At 36.7% G+C, this 17,345-nt stretch overlaps 1 protein-coding gene and 1 non-coding gene across 5 annotated transcripts in view; one reads left to right on the forward strand and one right to left on the reverse strand.

Annotated features, from left to right (window-relative positions):
• Window positions 1-3,236: 3,236 nt before the first annotated feature.
• TRNAY-GUA (transfer RNA tyrosine (anticodon GUA)) lies at window positions 3,237-3,325 on the reverse strand. Its single transcript is given in 2 exon segments — window positions 3,237-3,272; window positions 3,289-3,325. It is a non-coding gene; the product is annotated as a tRNA-Tyr (tRNA).
• Window positions 3,326-3,419: 94 nt separating this feature from the next.
• The window catches only part of LOC129265385 (zinc finger FYVE domain-containing protein 26-like), a 59,632-nt gene continuing 45,706 nt past the window's right edge, over window positions 3,420-17,345 (forward strand). For all 4 annotated transcript variants that reach the window (XM_064102236.1, XM_064102234.1, XM_064102237.1 and 1 more), the window contains exons 1-9: window positions 3,420-3,495; window positions 8,455-8,723; window positions 9,689-9,773; window positions 10,818-10,904; window positions 11,561-12,238; window positions 13,047-13,214; window positions 14,297-14,388; window positions 14,748-14,917; window positions 15,346-16,608. In XM_064102236.1, coding sequence (XP_063958306.1) covers window positions 8,479-8,723; window positions 9,689-9,773; window positions 10,818-10,904; window positions 11,561-12,238; window positions 13,047-13,214; window positions 14,297-14,388; window positions 14,748-14,917; window positions 15,346-16,608 — 2,788 coding nt within the window. In that variant the 5' untranslated portion in view covers window positions 3,420-3,495; window positions 8,455-8,478. The remainder of the gene's footprint in view (window positions 3,496-8,454; window positions 8,724-9,688; window positions 9,774-10,817; window positions 10,905-11,560; window positions 12,239-13,046; window positions 13,215-14,296; window positions 14,389-14,747; window positions 14,918-15,345; window positions 16,609-17,345) is intronic.

Genomic DNA, 17,345 nt, shown 5'->3' on the forward strand with positions numbered 1-17,345 from the left:
GTATGTTATTTTTTGTTCGATGATTATTTAGCCAATATATTTTGAGTTTGAGACATGAGCTTTCAAATCGGAAACACCTATTTCATTTGTGCAACTTTACATGACGGCATTGAAGACAAACGTCGTAATCGTGAGCAACCTTCCATCTATTCTAATCGCTATCAGCGAGCCCTTCGGCTGAATGAGATGGAAAATGTTCGTTTGGAAGCTAGAATCAGGAATCTGGAACAACAACATCGTCAGAGTATTGATAAGTTGAGGGACGATAAAAAGGAAGTCCGACAGCTTTTCCGAAAGATAAGGACTAAGAAAGGCCATACTCGAGAGGAAAGGAAAATATTTTCTATGAGAATCAAGATTGGAAGTGATTCGTGTAGAGTCGAGGAGATTTCAAATGTTGGAAACAGTCGAAGTAAAGAAGAGACAAAGAAAGATGTGCTTAAATCACGTCGTGGCGCCAAACTGCATCATTTGTGGTGTTTAAAAAGCGAAGATCTCAAACAGAATCATCGTGAATCATGTGATAAAAGGGAAAGTGATAAATGTCATCCAAGTATCAGTGTACAAAAACATTTGACTCTGCCAACGCAAAACCCACTTCAGCCTCTGAGAAATCTTGATGGCAAACTTAGCGAGATCAAAAAAGAAGGTTCCGACCGATTCATCACTAGGGGTTTACCAACTCTCCTTAAAACACAGTTTGGTTTTAGCGATCCCGAGGTCGGATCTATCTCGCCACCTGAATCACCACTACCACTTCGAGGTCGACAAGCGAAGGACGCACAAGGAGTGACACGCATGATGATCGCAGAAGCGATGTCGTGGAATCAGCGAAGATGGAAGTTCAGAGTATATCATCAGTAATTTCATCACAGAATCAACGTGGAACAGGAATTGATACATCAAATTATAAGAAAATTATCAATTTCAAACAATATACAATAATTATATTAATCTGAGTCAGATATTTATGTGCATTAATTAGTTGATAATTAAAGCATGACCCTGTCAAAGGATGCGACTTGCCTTTATTGTCGGCATGATGATTTGAGCTCATAAAGAAAGGGGATTTTAGTTAGCGATGGGCATAAATATATAAAATGAAAATACCATATTTCAATACCATTTTATATAGGCACATTGTGTGTTATTACGTCTAATGACAATTTTATTTTCATTAATACAATGTATGATAACATAGCGCTGGAGGCCTGACATCATCAAGGGCTTATAGGCGTCATTTGGCCGACATCGAAACCCTAACTTTCATTGTCTCGCATGCCTTAGCCCACTCGTTCACGAAACCACCACTACGTCACCGAACTATTCAGATACCAGACAGAACTGATGTTGGCCAAGGATTCATGTGGGCAAAATACATTCATGTTGATTTAGCTTCTAGTAATCATGCGTGCATCCCCTTCCTTATAATGATTTTTTTTTCAATTCTAAATATCAGATTTTTAAAGAAATTTCATAATTGGATTGTTGACTTGTTTAATAAGTCATATTTAAAAACGAATCCAAAAACCATACACAGATACCAGTCTAATATTGAATTCGTAGTAAAATGTACACTGTCACGGTCCATTCAAATTTATTTTACAATCTTCGATATATTCAGAGTGTACAGACTGATTCTATGATAAAAAGGGATAGCACCGGGCCGGGGAATTCTAATGGGGGGGGGGGGGGGGCACGGGAGACAAATGGGACGTCTCCCTCTCGATCATAAATATATGAACACGGTGGTGTAGGTATTAGACACACCTCTCGTTTTCATTTCCCCATCCTTCCTCCCTCTTTCTCCTCATTCCCCCAACTATAAAATCACGGACGGCGGTCACAACAGCTCCCCTATAGCAATACCCCTGAAAAGGAATAAACGATTTGTTTATTATTTCAGTTCTTCTATTTGTGTCTTACGGACTGCTCTTTTTTTTTTAAGAAGAGTTTGATACCTGCATGTAGGCCTGTGCTTCGGTACTTTTCTGTTTACGTATTCTTTATTGTTCTGTCCGTTCTATGTACATTATTTGATTTCTTGAATGTTCACCACCTTTACTTTCCTATAGTTAACCACTTTTTCTTTGTCACAAAGTTTTCATATAAAATATGAGTATCTTTCAAACAATAAACAAAAGTGGGTCGACATATTAAAATATGGAGATGCCGACCCCCCTGAAAGCGAGTCGCTTTATTATCAGGCTATAGTTTATAAAAGGACAAAGCTAATATTATGAGAGAAGTGACAAAGCAGATAGGAGTGACAGAGAGTGTACAGAGGGAGAGACGGGTAATAGAGAGTCCGAGGGTGGGCAAAAAAGAGCGAGTGGGAAAGAGAGAGGGGGGGGGGGGAGAGAGGGGGGTTGGCATTGAAGGGAAATTCGGGATGGACGAAGTTTATCAAGAAAAACATCAAAATTTGGGATAACAAGAAAGTTATAGTTTTATAATTATGTTAATAAGAAAGTAAAAAAGGGGCCTAAGCTTTCGATCCTAGCAGAATCTTCGTCGGAGGCAAAATGACAAACATATAACACAGTAAAAATTCTGTTTATAACTTTTTATTCAACGCTGTTAATTATCAACCTTACAGTAGTTATTTTTTAAGTGTTTAAACCGGGGGATTAAATAAGTGTTTAAAATCTTAAAGGATATATTTTCTACATTATTTTAATTCTCAATAATTTAAGCATGCATGGTTGTTTCATCTGCTAAACAACTCAGATGCTCTTTTGAATTATAGCCTACTAGGCAAATAGACTGATAATTTATATAGGGGTCAAACAATAACATTTTAAAAGCACAAGCTTATTTATTTTCCAGAAACGGAATTCATAAAAATTCTTTATAAAATAACCCCACCCCCATGGCCTTGCAACTAAAGTGACGTTTGCTGCTGATATATGCTCACTCTCGCATCACGAATGAATCTTAATTCGCATAGAACTTATAGTAAATGAATGGAGCAGAATTTCTGCTAAATCAATTTGCTTAAAACTCGAGGGGTCGAAGGGCGGGGTCCCGGGTTTGCTTCTTTTTATCTGTTATGGATATCCTCGGTCCCTCGCCTTTACGTACACGATGCGGGTTATTACGGGTATTGTTCAGTATGGTATTTTTAGTCAGATTGTAATTATATTATCGTAATTATTTATTATTATTGTTGTCATTTATTTCTTAATAAATATATAAATAACATTCCAGTTTGATAGACCGAAAAAAAAAACACATCCACCGAGCCGGATTCGAACCAGCGACCTAAGGATAACAGTTTTCTTTCATCTACAGTCCTCCGCTCTACCAACTGAGCTATCGGTGGTTGCTTGTCAGAAGGGTGCAAGTAAAGTATATAATGGAATGATCGTTACATACGTCTATTATCGTCACGTGATCATGTTGTTATCACTAAATTTGCATAATTGAACAGTTTACACGGTCATGACGGTAATGGAAGTCGACTCAAAGCAGTACAAGGGCCACAATTTCAGGGTAATGTTACCAAATATCATGATTTATATGTCCTTTAATATACTTTATCGAGGTTGAAGTACAAAAATGTTGAGTTTTAGTTGTCCTGGGAGGCTAGGACCGAGAAATGGTGCAACATCAGTTTGGGATCAGTCCCATCCATGTCAATCTATGTTAGGCGCCGTTGGTACATCACTTCCACTCAAGCCTAACCCAGAGAGCTCCCGCCCGCACAGCGGGCGGGAGCCCAGAAGCTTACCGTGTATTTTACCATTGTCACCGGACTAGGGTGATTTATGGTCTAAATATTTCTCCAAATGAATTGTGAAAACGGAAAGTATACAATTACCACGATTATATGGATAAAGGTCTAACGAGTGGCAGATTCCTGACATCTGGGCACAGTCTGGAACCTCAAAAAACCGAAAAGTTCTCTCCTTCTACCCAGTCTCGATCGGCCATTTTGTTACGATTTTTAACAAAAATGGCCGATCGAGACGGGGTAGAAGGAGAGAACTTTTCGTTTTTTTGAGGTTCCAGACTGTGCCCAGATGTCAGGAATCTGCCACTCGTTAGACCTTCATCCATATAATCATGGTAATTGTATACTTTCTGTTTTCACAATTCATTTGGAGAAATATTTAGACCATAAATCACCCTAGTCCGGTGACAATGGTAAAATACACGGTAAGCTTCTGGGCTCCCGCCCGCTACGCGGGCGGGAGCTCTCTGGGTTAACTCAAGCCTAGCCTCATTACATTTACATGCCGACGCGCACAGAAAAATCAAGCCATAGAAGTCGTGTGTTGTGGACACCAGAAGTAGCCAGGAGGCGGAAAGAGTTCCATATGCACCCCCCACCAAAAATAACAAAAGATTGTTGAGACTTCCACTGTTCCAGTTCGTTCACTTCTTCAGATTTTTCTATCATTTTTTTTACTGCTGCTTACCTTAGTTCACTCACACTAATACGTAACCCAGAGAGCTCCCGCCCGCGCAGCGGGCGGGAGCCCAGAAGCTTACCGTGTATTTTACCATTGTCACCGGACTAGGGTGATTTATGGTCTAAATATTTCTCCAAATGAATTGTGAAAATGGAAAGTATACAATTACCACGATTATAAGGATGAAGGTCTAACGAGTGGCAGATTCCTGACATCTGGGCACAGTCTGGAACCTCAAAAAAACGAAAAGTTCTCTCCTTCTACCCAGTCTCGATCGGCCATTTTGTTACGATTTTTAACAAAAATGGCCGATCGAGACGGGGTAGAAGGAGAGAACTTTTCGTTTTTTTGAGGTTCCAGACTGTGCCCAGATGTCAGGAATCTGCCACTCGTTAGACCTTCATCCATATAATCGTGGTAATTGTATACTTTCTGTTTTCACAATTCATTTGGAGAAATATTTAGACCATAAATCACCCTAGTCCGGTGACAATGGTAAAATACACGGTAAGCTTCTGGGCTCCCGCCCGCGCAGCGGGCGGGAGCTCTCTGGGTTAACTAATACGAGGTTAGTATATATGTATATATATATACGAACCTCGTACACCGGACCGTGTTTGACCGTAGATTTCGAAGTAGTCGGCAAACATTGCTTCATTGCTGAAGTAATATTTGCCGAAACTCCTTCTCGCTACGCACCGGGGCTCTTTCCGGTAAGTAGCAATACATAAAAAAATAATACATATGATGTTTAACTAATTTCATTTAAAAAGAGCAAATTTCGCTTACCTCGGCCTAGCAAGTGACTTCGTTTGTCTCTTCTACGGAAATACAAGGAAGCCCGTTGGTGGCGCTAATAAATTTCACAACCTTGATTCAGCTCCTAGCTCGGTAATTTTATAACTGTGTCTAAATTCTTTGAATGCGCAATTCTTATGATTAATTTATTAATTATGGGCACCAATAAATAAAATACCTTCAAAAAATTAATTCAAGATTACTATTGGCGATGATAACACTTTTGTTGCAGTTAATTTAAAACGATGACTAATATTTAAAAAAAAATTAAATACACATGCCTGGAACGAAACCAGCAGTTCAAGCAGTATTAACGAACGTCACGGTATACCAGAGTCTATACAATGAAAAGATTGGACACTTCACGGACTTCGCGTAATGCCTTGCGTCGATTTGCGTGTAAAATAGTGTAGGTTCCTAATCTTTCCCTTGTCGTGTCTTTGATATGAATATAAATCGCGCGCCCTCTTTAGGCGAAAATTGATATCTACGCTGACCAAACTTTATCTCCGTGAAATCTTCACTAAAGATCAAGAAAATATACATATTTTTAAAAAGAAACTTCAAGGAGAAGTCACGGAAGGATCTAAATGATTCGGTAAGTGTCATAGCAGAATGTGAAATACCATCATTATTGGTGATATTTTATGTGGGCAAAAGCCCACTATCTTTTAGACTTGACGTGTGTGTCGCGTGCATATGACTGATATTCCTTCGCACTCGAGATGATATGAACCCATGGGTGACCTTAGTTAGACTAGTTGGGACTCGAACTCACCTCAGTTGATCTGCAGTCAAGACCTTTCCCGCTATGCTAGCGAGAAGCGCTGATACCGGAAAGGGTATTTTTACGATTATCAGCCGATAGTTCGACTAGTCTGGACTCGCAGACCCTTTACTGACTAAATTAGACACTTCAGCCGGGCGGGCGATCGCGCGGACACAGCGCTAGACGTAGATTTTTGCATTGCAGTGAATGGCGAGCGCATATCTAAAACACACAGTTCGCTCCGCTCGGCACTTTGGCCGAGCGCTGGAGTTGCATTCGGCATTGCTCGAAAAGACAGAGTCAGTTTCTTCCTTTATTCCGCTGATTTTGATTGGTCAAAAATTCCTGCGGTTGCTTCGTACATCTTCGGTAAACATCGGAAATATACAAGACGGAGTATCACTTACCTTCATGCGAGGGAAGGACCTAATATTCAGGTATTTATTTTTCTTTGCTTGAAATCACCTTCTTGTAATCATCGGATCTCTTGTAAACTCGGTCAGTAATAAAATTGTATATTTGAGAACATTTTGTTAAATTCTAATCAAATTTGGTCCGTAGAGAGCCTGCGGATATGAGCTTCAGTTTTTTAGTGTCATGAGGTGTTTGTGAATCTGACTCGGCCGATCGAGCAGGGTTGTTTTGAGCGTATACGAACAGCTGTGAGTAACATCATCCCCACTGCGTTGGGCCTGAGATTAGTCTTGGTATTCAGACACAGTATGTTTCAGCCGTTGTTTATTTTTTTTTAATTACGATTTGAGCTCTGTTAATTAAGAAAATCAAATTTTTATTTTGAAAATAATTTTGTAGAATTCGTGTGAAATAAGTATTAAGAGCAAAACTGCAAGTAAACTTCAAGAATTTTGTTTGATAAGTGATTTTTTTTGTTGGAATGCGTCTGAATGTCTAGAATATGGTATTGTTAATGAAAGTCGTATTTTTGAATGGCACAGAAAGCTCCTTTCATGAATTTAATTTAGAAATAGGTTTACATACATGAGATGTGTTTCATGAATTTGATATCTGATTTATGGACCTTTGTTAAGGTGTTAGTTATTATTTTGAAGATATTATGAAAAAATAAGAGAAGACAATAATGAGGCAACAGTGATGATGAGACATTAATAATATGAGACAATAAATATTGATACAATTATAATAATTATTATTACAATAATAATTATGATGATTATGATTATAATGATAACAATTATAATTATAATGATAATAATTATAATTGTAATAATTATTGAGACAATGTTAATGAGACATCAATTATCAATTATCGTCCAGGGGTAGTTGCCCTTGAACCAAAGAAATCATATGCCAATACATGTATGTCAAATCAATCTGAGTACTTAGATTTAAATAAAAAGCTTGTACAATTCCCCATAAGCTATGTATTATAAATGTGCCATGCCCAAAACAAAGAGAATAATAAGATTTCGCAATCTTCTTTTGTCCACAAAAAGCCCTGTTTTTTCATCACAAAGATGACAATAACTTGACTTCTAGATATCTGAATTTGAAAATTCAAACAGTTTTGTGAATCGTAGATATTGAGCCTCATTGTGAGCCTATAAAATATGCTGGAACAGCCTTTCCTAATTTTCACCTTAAGTGCCTAACTAAATAAACCGATGTCTATGGACAATTACACGCACAAGATCTCGCTCGAAATTTGACGGAATAAAGCCATATTTTGGTATGTATTTCCACTTCCCCATCATATATGTTCGATATTAGGGCTAGATATATTATTCTGAACCTTCTCCATGTTTTTATTTTCAATTTTAGTGGGGGGTGCATATGGAACTCTTACCCAGGAGGCTTCTAGAATGTAAAAATCATTTACTAACGTATGCTTACTCTCAACGAAGCCAGGTATTCCTTCCCATTCATCTCCACCAGTACTCATGTCCATGTACCGCCGCGCTGAAAAACCTGAAACTTTCGCCCCCAAGATTTCTACTTTCCTTCTAGAAGATCTAGCCCTAAATCATGTATGTACATGGGATAAATCTTCATTTCCGACTTTTCTACGCTCTCGGTTTTATTTTTAAACAAGAATTCATAAAAAAAATGAGAAAAATATTGTGAAAAGACGGAAGAGACTTGCCCGATGTTTACGCCGCCATCTTGTTTCTTATTGAGTATTGTACTTCCCCAACGTTACGGACGCGTGCGTCGCGTAACGTTGGTGAAGTACCACTCACACGTATTGCGAGGTTAGTATTAGTATACTAACCTCGCACCATGAACCGCGTTTGGCAGTGGATTTCTAACTAGTGGGTCGCGCGTGCTGGGATCTTACTTCTGGTGTCCACAACACGACTTCTATGGCTTGATATTTCTGTGCGCAGCTGCATGTAATGAACCCTTTGGTGGTGAAGTACAAAACATAATGCTGTCATTTATTAATGTGATGTGTTAAACTTTACAAACAATATATATTTCCTAATACAGATATAAATTCCTGAAAAGCTTTTCATGATGGCTACTTCTGGTCAGCATGTACCTGATTGTTCCAAGGGCTCTGGAGTTCATCCATTTGGACATGAAGTATCAGTCACACGGGATCAACTCCTCACTGCTTTCTTCAACCATCTATATCTTGGCCAATGGGAGTTAGCAAGTGCATGTGCTTCAAGCTTGGAAAACTTACAGGGAACTAAGGATCAAGTTGACATTAGAGCTGTACTCCGAGCTATCGTCAGACATCCGCACGGCATCAGGTATTTGGATTTCAATTGATTTAGTCTTTGTGGGCCTATTGCAGAAATGGTTGTGTTTAAAGGATACGTCCACCCCAACAAAAAGTTCATTTTAACAATAAGAGAAAGTTCCAACAAGCATAACACTGAAAAATTCATCAAAATTGGATGTGAAATAAGAAAGTTTTAACATTATAAATTTTTTTTTAATTTCACAAAACAGTTACATGCACATCCTAGTCGGTATGCAAAAGAGGGGACTGATGAAATCTCCCACTCAATATTTATTTTGTGTTTCAATATATAAAAAATATTTTGATTTTCTCATCATGTGAAACAAAGTTTTATTCTTCCCTAAATTACCATTGTTATAAAATGTTATTCTTCAGTCACGTTTTGTCCTTATTGTGAAATCTATGAAAATTGAAATATTGTATTTAATTCAAACAATAAAACGCAAAAGAAATAGTCAGTGAGGGACATCATTGACTCTCATTTGTATTATTTGAGTTGTGCATAAAATTATTTTGTGAAAAATAAGTGAAACTTTAAAATGTCATAACTTTTTTTATTTAACATACAATTTTGATGAAGTTTTTTTTCATTACAATTGCTTGTTGGATTTTTCTCTATTGTTTCAAGTCAACTTTTTTTTTCTGGAGAGGACATGACCTTTAAAGGCATCTAAGTCCCATATGCGTTCATCTGAAAATCGGGTTGTATTTGATATTTTGAGTTGTATGTCATTGCAACTTTTTAGGCAGCGTTCTTTTATGCTTGGGATAATCTTGACTTTGTGATTTTATGTTGTAGTTTTGGGATAGTTTTAATAATAAAAGATGCAATGGATTTCAACTTTGAACTTTAGAGACAGGTGTATTGTCTTATATGTACATAATCACTGAAAATAGCATCTCAGTATAATAAGAGGAATATTTACAATGGGTAATGGAAGTTTTTGTTCTATCTTAAATCTCTCTACGCAGTCTTGGTTTAGACAGTATTTCGTCTCCTCATCAACTGGCTTGGTTAGCATCACTTCATTTGAAACAAGATAACAAAAAGGAAGAGGTAAGAAAGAGGTATTTCTTGTATTAAAGAATTGTCTAGCAATCAGTTTTCATTGGAAATTTTGACACCTGGGGGCCCCGTCTTACAAAGGGTTACGATTGATCTGATCAGCCTCAACTATATGGAAATCCATTGATGTCGTAAATTTTTCTACAAGAAATTTGCACAATGTTCTTTGTAAACAATGATGAGAACACTGAACTTTCAAGAAAGCGATGGATGTATGAATATACATCATATCTAGAAAATGTTTTGAACAAACAAGCATTTGGGATGTTGATGTTGCTGGCTTTCCATAGTTGTGGTTGATCGGGTCTATCGCAACTCTTTGTAAGACAGGGCCCTGTATACCCATCAACATGTATTTTCATTTATTCTGAGTGGAGGATTCATTACCAATTTATGACCAATAGATATTGTGTAGTTGTATATATATTCTTCTCCTTGCCTAAAAATATGGTTAGTCATCTCAGATTACTACCCCAGTTCCACTATCCCTGAATCAAGCAAATGAATGTCTATGATTGGATCCAATGGTAAAGTTTAATTGGTTGAGCAAATTAGAGACTTTTCATGAAGCTTGATGTCAGCAAATGGAAGTTGACTTTGCATGAATTCTCTTTGTAGACTGACTACAACATAGACATTCAACAAATTTAAAATTCATTTTCTATTGCTAATGTGTAGCTCTAGGATACAATGTGTAGTTTGATTCATTTTTTTTAATGGTACATGTACATATAAGCAAAACTAATTATGATACCATTGAATTGTGACCAGTGAATGATGATATGGGAAAAGCATATAATGCATTTATTCTAAGAATTGTGTGATACAAATGTGTGTAATGCAGAACTTGCTTCTGTAACACGCTGAATACAATGATCAATAATATATTGTTTGGATTTTTTGTTGTTGCAAGTTTGATTTTTTTTTCTCATTTTGAATATATACTTTAAAAAAAATATGTTACTCAAGGTGAAGTGAGTGAAATGGTTGCTATTAAAAATCAAATAAACTACTATATTTACTTTTAATTTATAGGATTTATCTGCTGAGGATTACAGAGATGTTGAATTCAGACTGTTACTATACCTAGCACATTCTGATAGTGACCCAGCAGTTTTGCAGGTGAGATGTTTAAGATTTTTTTTGTCTCTCTGCTATGAGTGGCATTACAGCATTACATTGGTTAACTGTTGTTTTATCTGCTGTAATTAGAAAATAAATGCATTACCATGTAATGGTTAGCTTCAGACACCAATTCACATAAAAATTACATTTGTATTACATTTGTGTAAGTGTCCACTAAATAGCCACATATTTGTTTTTTGCTGTTTATAAAGTTGATGTATCTTTTATCAATGTACTTCATAATATTATGTTATAAGCCCAGATGTATTTGATGTTTAGTATTTATCATGATGGAAATGTCTACAATGTATGTTGTCATACCAGTGTATTCAAAGTATGGATTTCTAAACTATTGATGAAGTTTATTATGATTAAATTTTGCTGCTTTGATTAAAAAATTGCTTAAATTATGTATTATGAATAATTAACATACTCATGAAATAAGAAAAGTGACAGGAAATAATTTTCATCAATACCTTTTGTTTACCTGCTTGATAGAATACTTCATCCTGTCATTAATTGATTATGCATAATTGCTTATTACATAAAATTTCCAAGCATGTATTGAGCATTTTGTTTATAGGAGTGATTGCGAATAGATCTTTTTTCACTATTATTTTTGTTAATTGGTTTCTATCATAATTTTATTGCAGGAGGTATATATGTACTCAAAAGCTGTTCAGTTGCAACTCGATGCTGATCATCAAAAACTGGTTCAGAAGCAGACTTCGCTGCTGCCCCATCTTTCCAAAGACTGCCTCAAATTTCTGCTTTCAACTCTGAGCAAAGATGTCACACTGGGTCATACTATCATCCGGCGCCTCCTCCTCCCGACTCAAGACAAGATGGAAGAAAACAACTTAGCACTTCATCGGGTCTACGTCACTTGCCTAATGGAATGCGTGGTATCGTTAGAGTCCATAGATGACAGAGAGAGTGTTGTAGAAAAGGATCAAAAGGTGCAATCCATTTACAGTCTCTTAAATTATTTAGATCCTCCTGCGTCTCTACTACCTAGACTCCATATTGAGGAGCTGTTCACCAAGTTGCTTGGTCACCATCCAGGAATGTTGGATGAGGCTATGCTCACTGCGGTCTTTATGGGACGGGACTCAGACTTGTTGCTGCAAACCTTTCTGAAGGTTCAGTCTCGCATGAGATGGGAGTGTGTTGAGCAAGATGTGAGTAAGAGACATCCCCAGCTGAAGAGCATGTGTGCAGAGTTGAGGATCAACTATGCCATGTCAATGATGGATGATAGAGAAGCTGCCTGGAGGAACCTCCTGTATTGGGTGTTAGAAAATGATCAACACGTTCTGAGCAAGATTGTGGTGAGTCTTATCTCTTGTCTAAATAAAATACATTCAGTGTTACGTGTGCAGAAAAACATTTTTAGAACAAAATTATGTGAAAATTAATACTTTCATAATTAAAATAAAAAATGCACCCGCTCTACAGAGAAGAACACTAAAATATAATTCAAGATATTATTCAGAGATCACGACTACAGTTTCATTGCAAGACTAGTGAATATCAGTGAACTGTTTGCATGGGATAGCTGATAGACCATGAATTGCATGAAAGACCATTGAGAAACTGTTAAAAGATCAATGGTTTGTGAATGATCTTATAGGGGTCCTTTTACAGAGGCAAAGTTTTTATCTTGTCTTGGAGATGTCTGGGAGATCTTGCTATTTCAGGGGCTTTCATTGGTCTCTCAAAAGCCTCTGTTCTGTGGAATAGAGGCATTGAAGGACTTAATAGCAATGTTGAACACATTTGTAGCTATTCTTTGTAATCTCATAAGTTTTTTACTTATGGCAGGATACATGTTCAGGTATGGAAAATATAAATGTTGATTCATGCAAGTACCTGTTAGACGTATTATTGTGTATTAAAACTGTGAGATTTTTTTTTGGTAATGCTTGCCTCATCTCTATAGATGTTTTTATCATCACTGTTTGTGAGTTCGTTATATGTCATTCCTCTTCACTTTGATGTATTATCATTAGCTCTCTCAAACTCTCCCCCTTTTTTCTCTCAATCTCTCTCTCATTTTATCTATTCTTCCTTTCATATATTTTTTCAAAATTCTTCTCTCTCCTATTTCTTCACTCTGTATCTGCTTTTCTCCCACAGGAATTATCCTTGACCCTAATTCGAGAGAGGATGTATGATGAGCTTAATAGCCTTCTCCAGCCCAGTGAGTTTGCGCCCCTTAGACCCCTCATTTTACTGCTTGGATGGACTCATGTCGATGGCTGTTCAGCTGCTGAAAATCTCCTTCAGACACTATGGAAAAAAAAAGTAAGTACACAAGCCAATGACATATTTAATTTGGATTTATCATCTTTGAATACATAATATCCAACACACGCTTCATAGATTTGTGCCACATTTGGCTACTCTTTCTGAGACCACTGATTTTAAATCATGGTTTATCTTTGTAAACTCTTTAAAAAAAATTGTTATATTGATGATGTACAAGAGTTTTGTATAGGTAACCAATTCAGAGATTTATATCAAGATGAAAAAGTGCACAGGCAATGAATGTTTGAAGAACAGCCTCCTTTTTAATTTTTGTATCGCCTGCATAGCAGAGCGAGACTATAAGTGCCGCTTTTCTGACAGCGGCGTCAACATTGAAATTTTAACCAAGGTTAAGTATTTGAAATGTCATCATAACTTTGAAAGTTTATGGACTTAGTTCATGAAACTTGGACATATGGGTAATGGTGTATTTAATACTGAACATCCTGCCTGAGTTTCAGGTCATGTGACCAAGGTCATAGGTCATTTAGGGTCATCGAACTTTGGACATGTTGAGGGTATTTGTTGAATTGCCATCACAACTTTGAAATTTTATGGATCTAGTTCACTGATCGTTTTCTTCAGTCTTAGGTCACATAAACAAGGTCATTGAGAGTCAATTAACATACATGTAGTATTTTATTATCATATGAATGCTGTTTTTTGTGAATAATTATTCAATAGTTGTTTTCAAAGTCAGCACTGCTGGTATATTGAATCAAGTGATGCAAGCGAGACTGCCAGATGCATTCTACTTGTTGTTTAATACACAATGGCTGAGATGAAACATTTAATCTGTGCAAAATATGTAATGAATGTAACTTAAAAAAATATATCTAAAAATCTTGTGATTACTATCTATGGATTGTGTAATTTGAATTTTCAGCATGATGTTAAATACAGATGTAAACTAGTTTTGATAGTTAGGGTATAATGGTCTTGGATGTCAGAGAACGGAACCAGGCTAGGCAATCGTTTAAAAGAAATGAGTAACTTGTGTAACTTTTTAAAAGATAATTAACAAGATATGAATTAGTGTTTTGTATGTTTCAGGTTTCATTTACTATATTTTCTTACAGCCCATGTACAGTGAAGATGATGCATTGCAGCAGGCCTGCCATAGACTTCATCATGATGTACAACTTATCCAGTGGTGCTTGGACAAAGTCAAGTAAGTCTGTAACTTTCATGGGGATAATAATAAACAATTATTCTTCCTGGAGAAGTACATGTAAATACATGTATATTACTCAGTATGTTGTAGTTGTCTTCAGGTAAAATCTCTTACAAGCAAATGGTTGATATCAGGGTTTTAAACATTGAATAATAAACAATTAGCTAAGTTGTTCTTTTTTTTTAGGGGGGGGGGTGGGTGGGGATGAATAAAGCGCTGTTTTCTTGCATGTGTGGATTTTTATCAATAAATTGTGAAACTTGAAACTTGTTGGATATTAGACAAAATTTAAGTTATTGTCTTGTTACCTATTTTATTACCCATTTATCTTTTCTCAACCATTGATACTTTTGTAGGCCATTGATAGCCAAGTATGATGGTGATCTTTGCCTAGAGCAGAAAGCTACAGCCATGTTTCAAGGATCAGATTCTCATTCAGTACTGACGTTGCTTTATCACTTCACAAACCTCTCAAAGATAGATCACATGGAAGGGTTACAAATCTTGAACTCTACACCTCAGCTGGGTAAGTTTCCTCTTGTAATTTTAGATATTTTACAAGAGAAAAGATGAGATGGAGAAGAATATAGAAAGAAATGACTAGATAAAAAAGGAAGAGGAAGGGAAAGGCAAGTATAAAAGGAAAGTACAAAGAGTACACTGGTAGTATGTGCATCAATGTATTATTATCATTATGATTACACATATGACAATTATTTATTCAGAGGGGAAAAAATATATATTGGCAACAATCTGAACTGCATTTATTATTTTATTTATAAATTTAGATTTTGAAAATGGCTATCCCATAGAATTCACCCTTAGATTTCTACAGTAGGGATTAGATACACTCTAATTTAGATTTATTATTATTGCTGTTGTTGGTAATATTATATGTAATCTGTGTTAATGTGTATGAAAAATGTATTCTCTGTCATGACATTGCTTTTCCAGAATGGACACGGGGCAGCAATGGTGATGAAGCTAAGACTGTGAGGTTTGCTGACAGCAAGGAGCGTGTTGACCAAAAGCGAGATTGCACCATCTACAGGAGTTTCCTAGCGATGTGGAATGTTACGTTAGCATTACTGCACAGTGCTAATCCAATGAGTAATCACAAGGACCGTGCAGCCTCTAGTCCACCTGCGATATCTGTAGTGTCTCCTGAGGACCACCATCGATCGAGAACAGGAACTCCTGGAACAGTTAGGAATGGTCATTTGGGGTCTGCAGATAATGCCTCTTTGGAAACAGCAAAGTCTGTAGATATTGAAGATGATGATACGAGCTGGCAGACTTGTGTTGTTGGTAGGCTGAGATCAGCAAAGGAACAGATTGCAGAGATTATACCTCTGACATACAGGGTTGAAATTATAGAGAATCTCTTCTCTGTGTTGTTCGCAAGATATGAAGACATCCAAACTCTTGAGAGTGATGCCATGATGTCTGATAGCGGAGGAGAGGAGGGCCATGTGGATGAGGAGTGGAACAACATGAGCTTTAACACCAGTCTTGAAAGTGTGGAAAGCCCTCTCAAGGAAGGTTCACTCCTGACTGAGTTCACCTTCTCAACAATTCTTGAGAAAAGTTCGTCTGTTAGTGTCGACCAGCCTGTAATGAATGGCCAGATTAAAGACAGAACCCAAAATATCATTGAGGACACACTCACACCTACAATGATTGCTGACAGCAATGTGCTTAAAAATGCTGATATGCATCAGCTGAAATACGGAAAGAGGACCAGCTCTGAGACTACTAACAGTTTGCAGAGTTATCTGAATCACTTTGAGTCGTCAGTCAACAAGGTCGGTTTCATCACGAATCGAAGGTTCATGCAGGAACTCTTGACAATGCTCAAGGAATGTATTGAGGATGTGAATACTGCCAAACTTGCCAATATTGTGTCGAAGGGACAATCCAAAGGGTCATCTGACGAGACCCTCCAATCACATCTGTTGACATCGGTACCTCAGGCACATCTTGCCCAGCGTATTGCCCAGCTTACCAAGAGAATCAATGAAGCTCGTTGGCGTTTTCAATTGGTTTCCAGTCATCAAGCCAATGTCGATGATGAGGACAAGTTTGATGAGAAAGTAGAGGAGGAAGCAGTCATCAAATCTTTCTTTGAAGCCAGAAGCGATGAAAATGGGGAGGAAAAGAAGAAGAGAAAAAGAACTTCATCTAAACGAAATGGAAGTAGAAGCAGGAGTGCATCAGGTTTGAGATTTATTTCATATTTAACCACCAAAAATATTTTGGAGATATTTTTCTCAAAGAAATCAAAAGATCCTAAATATATTCATGGACTTACAAACAATTTGAACATATATTTGAATTTCATTATGGATATATGTGTATCTTAAGCCAGAGTATAGGATAAGCCAGGATATGGAGGGATCTATTAACTTTGGAACTCAATATTTGTGTATATATATACTAATATTATGCCCATTTAAATTGATATGCACATTTTGTTGATGTTCACATGAAATCAGTTAAAATTATACTCTAATCAATACGCCAGCTGAAGCTTATCAAGATAGCATTCCTCTGTTGGGGCAACCAAACATCTCTATCAAAGAGTTAGCTGCTCATGTTCAGCTTATTGAAAAGTCATGGTTGCCAGTGTCCCCTTAAATATAGTATGGTAACTTTATCTTTTTATATTTGGAGTTCAGATTTAGACAGGACAGATTATTTCAAAGAAAAAGTGATCTCCCCCCCAAAAAATTTGAATTTCAAAGATCTTGTAACACCAGTGATTATGTGTTATGCAGTATGATGTTCATTACTAGTTAATTAGGAATTATAAAAAATTTGCCAGCTTACTTAGATTTGTTGTGGCTAAAATAATCTTTGTATTCCACTTGAATACATGTATTTCACTTCCAGTAATTTCTTTGCCATTACTAATTTCTTGAAGTATATTTATTCATATGTCATCAGCATGCAAA

Source organism: Lytechinus pictus, chromosome 7 (genome assembly GCF_037042905.1).
Source record: "Lytechinus pictus isolate F3 Inbred chromosome 7, Lp3.0, whole genome shotgun sequence".
Taxonomy (NCBI): Eukaryota; Metazoa; Echinodermata; class Echinoidea; order Temnopleuroida; family Toxopneustidae; genus Lytechinus; species Lytechinus pictus.